The following is a 12,228-nucleotide window of genomic DNA, read 5'->3' on the forward strand; positions in this document are numbered from 1 at the left end:
GGCAGAACGATTGAGATATTGCTGTGCAGTCAAACAAAAAAGGCTTCGAATTTGAAGTTCATACTTTGTTTTCTCAGTATGCAAGTTGGCGATACTAGCAAGGATGGAAAAGTTCACGTATCTGTTCTCTGTAGTAGTAACAGTCGCCTTCATGACCTGAAGGCCAGGGGACTGTAAGTAAGTCTTCGGGCCCAATTCTTTACTTCCATCATCCTCGGCTTCCTCATTAAAAACGCTGAGCTATACTATCAATGGTTTTATTTCCATCAAGTGCCAACGTACCAGTATGTTGTCTCGAGTTTTCAGGTAATGGGGAGTCTAAATTGTCTATTAGCGTTTTGTACAGATATTTCCAAATGTCAGAAGTAGGCAATGTATTAATTTCTTTATAGCTAAGGCTACTACTGTTTCCTGTTTGGCAGCAATCGGTGCACTCAGATTGTTGCTTCTAACAGTCTTTCTTCTACTTCTATTATTATTTTGCCTTATTTGACACTCTAAATCCATTTTTGTGTCCTGATTCACGTGATTGGTGATATTGTACCTGCCCAGATCATGAGAAATCAAGTTACTTGTCATGTCTATGGTTAATTTTAGTAATTATTTGATTATTAAGAGACTTTACGCCTTTGTTTTTGTTCTTGCCTTTTTTTATTTTTTCAAGTAATGGTGTTTCTCTGTGGGAGCTTAAAGGATCGTCAGTCGGCTCGTTAGTCTCACACCCAACTTTGGCAATATAATTGGCCTCTTTAGTGGTGTTAACAACCAAAGCCGGGCAACCAGCCACCTCAATCACAGAGATGTTTAGATTACATGCAACATTGGAAAGGGGCTTAGGCGTTAACAGAAGCTCTAAAATGGTATTTAAGAATGTAGTGTGACTGGCTGCCGTGCATTCTAGACCTTCACATTTATTTACCAGCATCGTCAGCAGTCGCTCAAGACCTTGAATTTGCATCGTAGAGGAAAGGCTCTTACACACCGTTGAGCCAATTCTCAAAGTATTAGAACTAGTAAGAGTGTGGAGATTGTGGAGTGGTCCATGTCCCTCCGATAACTTGTCCTGGTTGAAGATAGAATTTGATGGAAACAGCTGAAGTGGAAGTAATAGGCTTTTGTGCTGCGAGTTAACAATTTGATGGTGAATGTCAATATTTTCTACCTATATTTCGTGGAGGGACAGAGGGGCTTTTGATTTCGGCGGCGTTATGAACTTGTTTGCTTATCAAAATATCAGATGATGTTATTTCTTTGATTCCAGTTTTTAATTTAGTGGTTGTGCGTATATCAATAGGTGATTTGGTATTAACTATTGATTGACTTTCGTCAAGGAAACATATGGATTGGACAATGTATTCTGTTAGTTTGCTACACAAACAAGCTAAATTGGAACTAATACTCAGCCCTTGGTGATCATCTTTAGTCTGGAAGCAGTTAGTGATTTTGGCAGTAGTTTTTGCTGATGTAGTTAAACTAAGTTACTTTAATCAGTTTACGAGGACATTGTCTAGGTTGCCTACGATCATACTCACAGGCTTTATCCGAAGCTGTTTTCACTGAAGCGTCTGATGTTTCATCACCTGTCGTAGGGCTATCCAGATCCAGTGGAGTATCCATCCTTGTCAAACGGCCGCTTGCTGACGGCGTGACTGCGATGCACGCGTCACTGCCACACGCTAAAGCACCGCTTCAGCAATTAGCACTGCAGATAAACAGGAGGAGAGCATTTCCAAGGGCTGACCAGCCCAACAGTCACTGCCTCAATGGTTGTGGGACACATAGTCTACAATAAACACCAGCACCTTTCACAGTACATCCGCTGGAAAAACAGGTAATTCACAAAATGAAAGCGCTGCTTCAGTGTTTAGCACTGCAGATAAACGGGAGGTGAGCAGTCCAAAGGGCTCACTGGGCCAATAGTCTCTGCCTCAATGGTTATGGGAAACCTGGTCTACAATTTACACCAACAACTTTCACAGTGCAGCCGCTGGAAACACAGGTAATGTAGAAAGTAAAAGCTCATGAGAATCTCCGACCTGCACCTGCTTCCTTATGCCTAATTCAAAAGGCTGAAACTAAAAACCCAGAGTTACCCGTAACGACTGTGAGATGCCCTTGAGCAAAATCCTTGGGAATCACATTTGCACGTGAGCATCTCAAAAAAGATAGCAGGGGCAATTCACTGATTTTCATGGGTGTCTCCTCATTTGCTCCAGTGCAAATATTGTTTAATCACGCACTCACTTTGTACATTAGAATGCTTTTCTGTTTATTTTTCAATACAAGAACGTTTAAAATATAATAAACTGATTGAAATGTAATTTTTTTTAAACAATGTAATTCTTTTTAACTTGAATGTATTGATCAGAGCTATGTTTTCCCCTCCAGAGATGTTCAGCTTTACAGTCAGTCCAGGAGCCTCCACCATTGCTGAGAACACTTGAACCTGTCAGCATTGCCTTAGAAGCAAAACCGAAATCAGAAGAGCAGCCAGCAAGCAGTGCAGGTAAAACCATGAAACTGTCAGCCTTCATACGCAGTGCGTGCTGCTGCCATTTGGTGGGCACATATATCCTCTTGAAATGTAAATCAAGACAATCCATCAACCACTTGAGGAGCAATCAAAGATATATTTTATATGACGAAGTGGAATTTTTCCTAGGCCCCGAACATGACACTTTGGAGTCCATCGCACATTATAATCAACATGAAGAACTGAACACGCTGTTGAGAATCTAAAGAGAACTCTTTGGCTATGTGGTGTGAATCGCAGATATTCCAGCATGGGAGAGCTGCCCTCAGCAGTCTGTCACCCCAGATTCCAGTCATGTGACCGGCACTTAGTCGCTATAGCTTCCCAAAAAGAAAATCCGGCACAAGCACCATTTCCCTCCTGTTGCCCTCCTGTACACATGCACACAAATGGACAAGGATAACCCTAACCCTAGCCCAAAAACAGGGGGGGCAAATGTGCATTTATGTAAACATCAGGAATACTAAAGCAGTACATGGATTTTCACATGTATGTGACAGTGTGATCTCTATTTACACTACAAAATGAACATACAAGGAGGTTTTTCCATTATAACAGCTGCAATTCATCAGATTGTCAACCTTTTTCCTTTCTGAAGTCATTAACATTTTGTAGATGTGCGCTTTCAAATGAACTCGAGAGTTTCTATTTACACACAGTTTGTCTCTCTTTGTTTAAAGCACACAGTTCTAGGGGCTACTGTCCTGCATCTCTGTAGTCCTTAACAGTCCTTGCCCTGACCATATGTCACTTCCTGTCCATTATTCCTCCTCTTCTTTGGATGCTCCGAACTGTTCCATAGGTGTAACCAGGCTCGGATTACCCTATAGGGCAATAGGTCCATGGCCGAACCAAAAACACAAAATGCAGTGTGGACCAGTTTTTTGGGTCAAAGTGGACCAGTTTGATGAGTTGCTTCTCTATACGGCTAGAAGTTTTGACCAGTGTTGCTGAATTAATATTCTATAAAATGCACAATTTGCATCAAATGTTATCAAACAACTCCCCCTTGGGTACTACTCAAACAGTGTCACAAAAGGAATGAATAGCCATTTCAACTGTGGGCCACTTTTTCATTGGTGCCCAAGACAATGTTATGGCCCAGTCGGATACTGGGTGTAACTTTGAACCAAACGAAAGTTCCAACAAACTCTGGCTTTCAACTGCTTGGGGCCACTGCTATCTTGCAGCATCATATCGCTCTCTATACGCTGCTTTGTGGGTCACTCTCTCTCGCTCAATCCGCCTTCTGGTCTTCTCCTGTGGCGCACACAAGACAACATCGTTAGGGTGGACACAAATGCACTGTCCTCAAGTCATAAATAAACATTCTCATCTTATCATCTATGCAGTGCATGCACTGTGTGGGATATCAATGCTCACCTCCTTGTCTTTTATAACATCATGACTCCCTGCGCAGTATGCAGGGGTAATCTTCAATCTATGTCAATACAGGAGGCGAGCATTATGCTTATCATAAAGATTACATTAGCAGAGGCGTAGACAGGGTAGGGCCTGAGCGGGCAAGGCCCACCCAAAATCTGTAAATGCCCACTCAACAGCACTGTGTGGGCATTTATAGATGCTTATGCCACTGCAGTGGGCCCAACTACATTAGCTTCAGGCCCCACTTGTTAGACAGACCTGGCTACGCCTCTGTACATTAGTACAAAGAAAAGACTGTATTCCCATACGACTCTATGGGAGTGGGGACTTCGGAAGCACCAGCACCATTGCTAATGGGTCAGGGCAGTGAAGTACCGGCAGACCTGACCTGCCGGGAGTTCAGGGTAAACCCGTAATTACCACCTATATCTCCCAATTGGATTATTTGGTGATGTAGTGAAAGTTTCTGCAGAGAAAATAGGATAACATGTTCTTGAGTCTGAAAATCAAAGAGCATCCCTGATCATGAGAAGCAAGACTTCTTCTTTAGGCAGTTTGGGCATGGTGCAGACTATATGCCGTACATTTTACTGAGTGTGCCCCAAACCTTTTCAAGTCAATTGGCCTCATTACAAGTTTGCTGGTCCAGAAATAAGGGTGCTGGACTGGCACCCTTGCTTCCGGGCCGGAAAACTAGGAGTCTGCCTGCCGGGGCAGCCGTGTCTAACAGGTCCGACCCTGCCGGGCCCAGAGGCCATGGTGGGCAGACCGTTCACTGAAGCGCAGGCACCTTTTGCAATGATGCCGGTGCTTCCGAAGTCCCTACTCCCATAGAGTGGTATGGGAATAAAGTCTTTCTCTTGTACTAATGTAATATTTATGATAACACATCTTCAATATGACATAAACAATGCTCACTCGCTCTGTGATAAGAAAAGTACACGTATCTTGCTGAAGAGCAGGAAAAGACGAGGAAGAGTAATGGACAGAAAGTGACATATGGTCAGGGCTAGGACTGTCAAGGACTAGAGAGATGCAGAGAACAGAGGGAAATGTAGTTTAAAAAAATGGAAAAACGAAAAGGGAAGTTAGTGGTTCTGATCATTTTCCTTTGTTTTTCTGTTATTTTGTTGAAACCGCTGAAGAGTAGTAATAAAGAAGTTGAAGCATAATGCGCGCCTCCTATCTTGGCATAGGATTCAACACAATGAATGGTCTAGAGCTACAAGGTAATAACACATTTACGGTGCTTTCAAACGTAAACTCCCTTTTGTAGATTAAAGGAGGTGTTTAATCAAAATGACTCTATGTTTAAAACTTACTGGACTCCTACACTATCCTCTTTCCACTCAAAACCACTGGGACCAAGACAATCCACAATCCTGTGAAATACTGTGTAGTATATTTTGCAGGATTCTGGTAGCAACTTCCACATGTAGCTGGGCTGCTCACATGAGGTCCAGGTGCCACCAGCAATGGTAGGATGAAAAACAGCAAGGTAGCACACAGGAGGTCTCAGGGCCTGTCATGGTGTGATATTGTGGAGCCTGCCTCGCAGAATCTCCTCCATAGTGATCGTGAGATGAAGAGAAACCACGAAGTCTGTCCTGTAGGGACTTTCCTCTAATGCATTTGTGTTGTGTTTGGGTTACCTAGGAGACCGGGGCTCGAGACGAGGAGAAGGAAGGTGATGGTTGCAACTGGGCGTACTGAGACACAGAGAGAAGCCCTGAACAACTGAATCGTATACGAGAATCGTTATAAAAAGGAAGTTCCTGAAGTTGGGTAAAACGAACCCTGTTAGTGTGTAAACGTTTTTACTTACGAGGCACCGTTGCGCTCGTTGAAGAGTTAAAGCGGAAGACAGCTGTGCGGTCGCGGAGCCAAGACCAGGCGCCGTTGCGCTCGTCAGAAAACAGCTGATCGATCGAAGAACCAAGGCGAGGCGCCGTCGTGCTCATCAGAAAAACAGCTGATAGACCGAAGAGTGAAGGCGGAGTACCGTAGCGCTCACCCAAGAAGCAGACGATCGCTGACGAGTACGGCACTGCTGTATTTGTTCAGAAGTCTCGGGGAGGAGCCGGGCTTTGCTGTCGGGGAGGAGAACGAAGAGAGTGCAGACGATCCTTGGTGAGGGGAGAAACCGTAAGTGCCAAATAACTGGAGAGAAATCTGTCCTCTTACGGAATAATTTACAGACTGGGTTAAGGCGTAACAACATGAACTATAAAGTGAGGCTGAAATTCGGAAGATTCTCAGTACCTAAGGTGCTGTCTGCCAAGGGACGAAAGGGGAAGCATACGCATCACAAGATATACATAAACTCCTTATATGAATATTATAAGTACAATATATGAGTATACTGTGGGAGAACAGGAGAGCGAGAAAATCTCTAAAGTACTGTTGAACGGATTGTCTGTAAAAACTGAAGTAAGACTAAACAAGCTTAGAGTTAAAGAGGAGACGCATTAGTAAAGACGGAGAGGGAATTTCTAAATACCTGAGACAAGACTTACTGGCACACAAGAATAAAAGCCCTAGAGAGTTGTGGGCCACCCTGTTCATATATGTTGGTCCTTCCATAGAGAAGAGATATAATATCGCGCTATAGTAAAGACAAAGACAAGAAAGACACAAAGAAAAATGTCTGTTGAGGCTAAAAAAAGGCTAAAAAAGGAAAAGAGAGGAAAAAAACTCGAGACAGTGAAAGAAAGACAAACAAATATTACCAATAAGTAAGAGGATAGAAACAATAAACGAGAAAAGGAAAAGAATTTACCTGAAAATATTGAACTAAATGCTCATGAAACAGAAGGCACAAGGAACTCCCTGAAGACGTATCCTTTTTGCAACAAAATCCTAGAAAAGAAAAGAGTTATATGTTAATAAAAGAATTGGATTCTCTTCGTAATCCATACACCTACTCACTGGCTCTGTCTACTTATTATGCACATGTTAGCTGAACTGTAACACATGGGAATTGACTTCCAGCAGCATGGATGACAGACCTCAGGCAGTACTAACAGCAGAACATCTCTTTATCTCCTCATGATTTCATTTCTCCTACCCTGGCTTTCCTTTGAAACTTGCTATATTGTTCATCCTTCCTAGTATTGCATTCGAATTCCTTCATTGCATGTCTGCTTCTTTTCTTTAATCTTTGTTGTCTTTCTATTCACCATTTTGTCCTCTTCGCTCACAATCTCAATTCTTTTCATCTGCTCCACACCATCCTCGTGCTCAATCTCATTTCCTTGTGCTCCCTGTCCTGGCACATGACCGCTGCAACACACTACCACTTCCTCTTTATTCCCTCTCTTCCTTCTCTCAATAAGTGAAGATCTTAAGGATCACTTGTTATCCACTAAATTGTTGATATATTTGAATTGCATCTTTTTTGTACCATTGATTGGGCCTCATTCCGAGTACAGCGCTAACCAATGGCGCTATTAACGCCTTGGTTGACGCCGTACCCGGACCGGCAGCGCCTTGGTGGATGGCGGAATTACCGCCCCATTCCAAGGTTGGCGGGGCGGTAATTCCCCATTCACCAAGGCTCTTCCCCATTCCCAAATGAGCCCCCATAGGGCTCAATGGGAATGGGGAAGATGCAAATAACGGTGACCGTTCATTACAGTCACCGTTATTGGCTTGGAGGCCCCTTTGCGCCCTCGACTTTAACACCTGCTCAAAGCAGGCGTTAAGGGCGAGGGCGCAAAGGGAACTCGGAGTATGGCAGTAAGGGATCACCGCCACCGGTCTCGTTACCGGTGGCCGCTATCCCTTACCGCCATACTCGGAATGAGGCCCATTGTGTTCAAAGTGCTTTAGCGTATACAAGTATGTAAATTAATTAAAATACAAACTCTCATCCATGCCTTACAAAGCAGAGTCACTAATGAGGGATCTTAGGAGTTCGGAGTGTGCTGGTACGGAATTAACATGCCAGTAATTCCTTTTACCGACACGTTTGCAGACCGGCATACTCCAAGTTTGTTGGTGGGGTGGCCTGATTTACCTCAAGCACCCCACCGGCAAAAACAGCCAATATTACTGGCAAACCACCACCCCTCCAAGGAGTCCTGTGCAATCTACAGAATAGGGATTACCTACCATTTCCGGCAACTGTAATATGCCGGTAAATCCAGCATATCAGGTATCAGGTGCCGGTAGCGGTAGGTCCGTTTGCCACACCGGTGGGATACCATCAAACATAAAATGAACCCCATAGTCCAAAACATCTCGAGAGCAGCAGGGTGCAAACCCCTGTTCTATTTAAAGTGTCTTTAAAATTATGTGGCACCTTTTGAAATAGCTTTAAAAAGGAAGCAATAACCAGTGACACTGTAACGGAATAGATGTTTGGAAGCTGATGTATTTTGCTTTAGGTCCACGGAAGTACATGAGGTTGAGACGGTGCTGAATGGAAGGCATCATTGTGGCAGTGATGTCAGAGCCCTTGCCATGTTAGAGGCCTGGCAAATGGTTGGCAAGCACATGATTGCCCCTAAGGCTGTGTGAGTATGAAGTAAGCCACCATCCGAGGCGAAAGTATGCCTACCTGTACGCCCGGCATTAGATCATAAAGCAGAGTTCCTGAGAACCGGAACACTGATCACGTGGATCCTGAGTCCACAGTTTCTGTCTTCAGTTGTAATGGAAAGTCCCCAACAGGAGGTGGTTTATGTCACGTGAATGGGCTGAGCAGTATTGCATCGAGCGCAGCTTTTCATGTAAAGTCATGGCCCCCGGATGTACCATTAAGTCCATTGTAAATGTAATAGACTAACTGTATTTTACTCACTTTTTGATGTGATATTGTATGAAACACTATAAAAGTGCTCAGATTCCTGAGCTCGGGATAAACGTTTTGGGATGGGGATACTGTGCTGGATTCCGGATTTATATCTGCACAGCTCTATGGGGATCATTAGAAGTGTGCCAGCCTGTTAAAAATGCCGACATTTTTACTGGATCGGCACACTCCGAGTTTGCCATAAGGGCAGTGAAGTACCAGCAGACCTGACCTACCAGGAGTTCAGGGCAAACCCGTAATGACTACCTATGTCTCCCTATTGTATTATTTGGTGATATAGTGCAGGTTTCTGCAGAGAAAATAGGATAACATGTTCTTGAGTGCGAAATTCAAAGAGCATCCCTGATCATGGGAAGCAAGACTTCTTCTTTAGGCCGTTTGGGCATGGTGCAGACTACAGACCGTACATTTTCAATTTAAGCTACAAGACAGCATGTTTGTCCTTGCAATATTTCTGGTGTTTTTTATGGCATTCTCTGGGATATATTTATGATTGCTCACAGAAGAATAAATCATTTCTCACATGCACACATTATACCTGCATAACGTGCAAACAGTTGGATGAGAAATTGTACACGTCATTGACATACCTTGCAAAAGGGTGCAGGTTGCCATTCGAAGCTGAGCCTCTTTGAAAGGGGATTGATCCGCAGGGCAAAGGTGCATGAAATAGCAGGTGAGGCAATGGGCAAGGTTATCTGTTTGTGGTGCTCCACATCGGACACCGATGGCTCCGGCCAAGCTGTATCTGGACTGACATTGCAACCGAAAAGTGATTGGATAGGCGACTTCTGCACCCTGAATAGCTCACTGACACTCCGAGAAGGTTGTTTTTGCTGCCTGAAATTCAGTAAATAATATGATTGTTGCCTGGCATGTGGCGGAAGCAGGGGGAATTTCTTTAAAGGTTTTTGGTTCTCCACTATCTTTTCCAATGCCATAATAAAAGAAATATGTTGGTCTTCGTTAAGAGAGTAAGCAGCCCCGTGCTCAGAGGCATTGGTAGGGGGCGGGGGGTTCAGAGAGTTATAGCCCTGGGTCTTTTGGTTGTACCCCAGATAGAATCTCAGGATCTACAACCAAAAGGCTAGCTAGCCCCAAGTCCTGACAGTCCAGACATTAGGGTAGCCCCAGATCTTTTCCAGACCTAGCAACACCCCTACCCGTGCTTACTCTCAACTCTGCACCTACACTAACTCTCCAAGTGATGAACTTGTCGCCAACATGAACGATTCACTCCTACATTTGCACTTTGATCCTTGGGAGTGCCGCCAGCTGGCCCACTGTGAAAGCTGTGTACTTTACTCATTTACTCTGTACCCACAGTCTCCTCAGTAGTCAGCCCCATCCCACCCACTCTAACCCTACTAGCAGAAATGGCTACTGTCTACCTGTGACGTTGCACGAAACTAACAAATGAATAAAGAAAAATGTTGGAAAATCCAGGCCCTGCTTTTCCAGTCCACTTGAAGATATCAATAGTATATGAGAAGGGCATGGTGTATGCGTGGCTCACAGGCAAAGAATATTACAGGAGTTACAATTTCCATACTTGCAATGCACCAAGGTTTATCTTGGACTGCTCAAGATGGCCACTGTAACTAGTTGTTTTGAGAAGTGCATTCTCATGTGCAGAGTAGCACATTCCTTGCCACCCTGCTCGTTACTTATCGCCAGTGCTCTTCTCTTTCAGGTAACATGAAAGAGGCTTCACCGCCACCGAGCTACTATGAACTCATTGAGTTTGATCCCTTGGCAGAGACCAACGGCACTGAGTAAGTGACTCCTGAGACCTCGCCGTACTGTTTATCCATTGTCCATAGCTGTGAATGCGCATGGTGCAAACATCTCCTAAAGAGCTGATGTGCGAATGAGTATTGTTGCAGCTCACTGTCAGAGCTTCACAGAAGTACGACTAGAAAAAGCATGAACGGGTCCCAGGGCTCAAGTCGAGAGTACACACTGATGGACGGAGTCCACCCACTTTTTTTAAAACGAGAAATATGGAATTAAAGCCAACCTCAGGGATCGAACCACACACAGTCTCAGATTTGCAAGCTGGACACTTCACCAATGCACTATAACCTGATGACTAGTAACAAACAATTAAAGGTGCAATGTCCCATTTCGGTACTGCATGTTCCAGGGAAAACATTTGTATTGGTTCTTGAAGTTTAAAACATGCACACCTTTTAACGTTTTTAAAAACACTATGGAAGAAAATATCCTCTCTTGGTTTTGTGTGTTTATGTTATGAAAGGACCTGGGCATGCAGTGGTTATGCAAAGCCAATTTGATGGAATGTGCATTTTTCACCCCAATATGCTAATTTCTGACAACATCACATCTCGTTTGTTGATTTATTTATTTAACATTTATAAAGCGCTCACACAGAACGCAGGCATGGAGGGATTGTTTGTTTTTTCTTAGTTGCGTAATTGTGTTTTTTTTTTGTCTTAGTTGCGTATTTATAATGCGCTTAAACACCCAGAGGTTTTTAAGCGCGGACCCGGGGATCGAACCTGTTGTTGCTTCGTGTCATCCTGCTTCCAAGACGCGCACGCTGCCGCTGAGCTATCCTCCCGGGTTGATGAGTCCCCCCACTTTAATTTTGAGGACTTGATCCGGGGTCCACATTCCTATTATTAGCAAATATCTTATTTTAGAACAACGACAAAAAAATCCAGCTGTATTGTTATATCATTCAAAAGTATGTATGTATGTGAACTACTTTACAACAGTTTGACATTCTTGGTTATTGACCAAGTGTAGTATTTTTCCTTTTTTTCTTCCCCTTTCTCTGGCAATGTTTTGATACTCTGTTTTGTAGTATGCTAAGGGGCAGAGGTCCTACTCCGCTGTATTGAAGGCCTCCTATACAAATAGTGTATGTATCATTGTTGGAGCCTACAGACACGGCAACACCTCAGATTAGGCAGCGCTTTACCCGGAGCTGCGCCAATTTGGTGTTCAGCCTCCGAGTTTAAGGGTCAGAAGCAATTTTCTTGGGGTCATCCCCATTTCCTCCACAGCGCTCATAAATGTGGATGTAAGAACCTCATTATGTGCGACTTGGCAAACAATAACGTCTCTGGAGAGGGCTGAGCAGGACAACACGCGTTCTTTGCTTTTAAGCATTTCCAAGTTGAATGGCCCATTAAATCCCCCCAACAGAAAAACAACGAAGAATTGATGTTGGGTTAAGAAGGGCGCGCAAGCTTCACTGCATGTGCAGAATGACAAGCGAAAAAACGTGTCATGATTAATATAAGAAAGTGCCTTGCGCGCTGTGTAAAGAATATAGAAACTCTTCAGTCTGCCATCCCCTGAGCTTTACGGGCAAGACAGCCCTCCTCTGCGCGCGGCAGAGAGCAAGTATGCCATGATCAAGAGCAGTGAAAGCACTGAAAAAGATACAGTTGCCTCCCATCAGTTCCCTATCATATGAATAGGTTCCAGCCACTGGTATAACGGGGCCCTGCGCACCCCCGCC

The 12,228-nt window shown here is 44.0% G+C and overlaps 1 protein-coding gene across 2 annotated transcripts in view; it reads left to right on the forward strand.

Moving 5' to 3' along the window:
• The window catches only part of TOM1L1 (target of myb1 like 1 membrane trafficking protein), a 1,067,055-nt gene that overhangs the window by 932,292 nt on the left and 122,535 nt on the right, over window positions 1-12,228 (forward strand). For both annotated transcript variants that reach the window (XM_069654924.1, XM_069654925.1), the window contains 2 exons: window positions 2,389-2,506; window positions 10,429-10,510. In XM_069654924.1, coding sequence (XP_069511025.1) covers window positions 2,389-2,506; window positions 10,429-10,510 — 200 coding nt within the window. The remainder of the gene's footprint in view (window positions 1-2,388; window positions 2,507-10,428; window positions 10,511-12,228) is intronic.

This window comes from Ambystoma mexicanum, chromosome 3q, assembly GCF_040938575.1.
Source record: "Ambystoma mexicanum isolate Mex_15411 chromosome 3q, UKY_AmexF1_1, whole genome shotgun sequence".
In the NCBI taxonomy this organism is placed as follows: Eukaryota; Metazoa; Chordata; class Amphibia; order Caudata; family Ambystomatidae; genus Ambystoma; species Ambystoma mexicanum.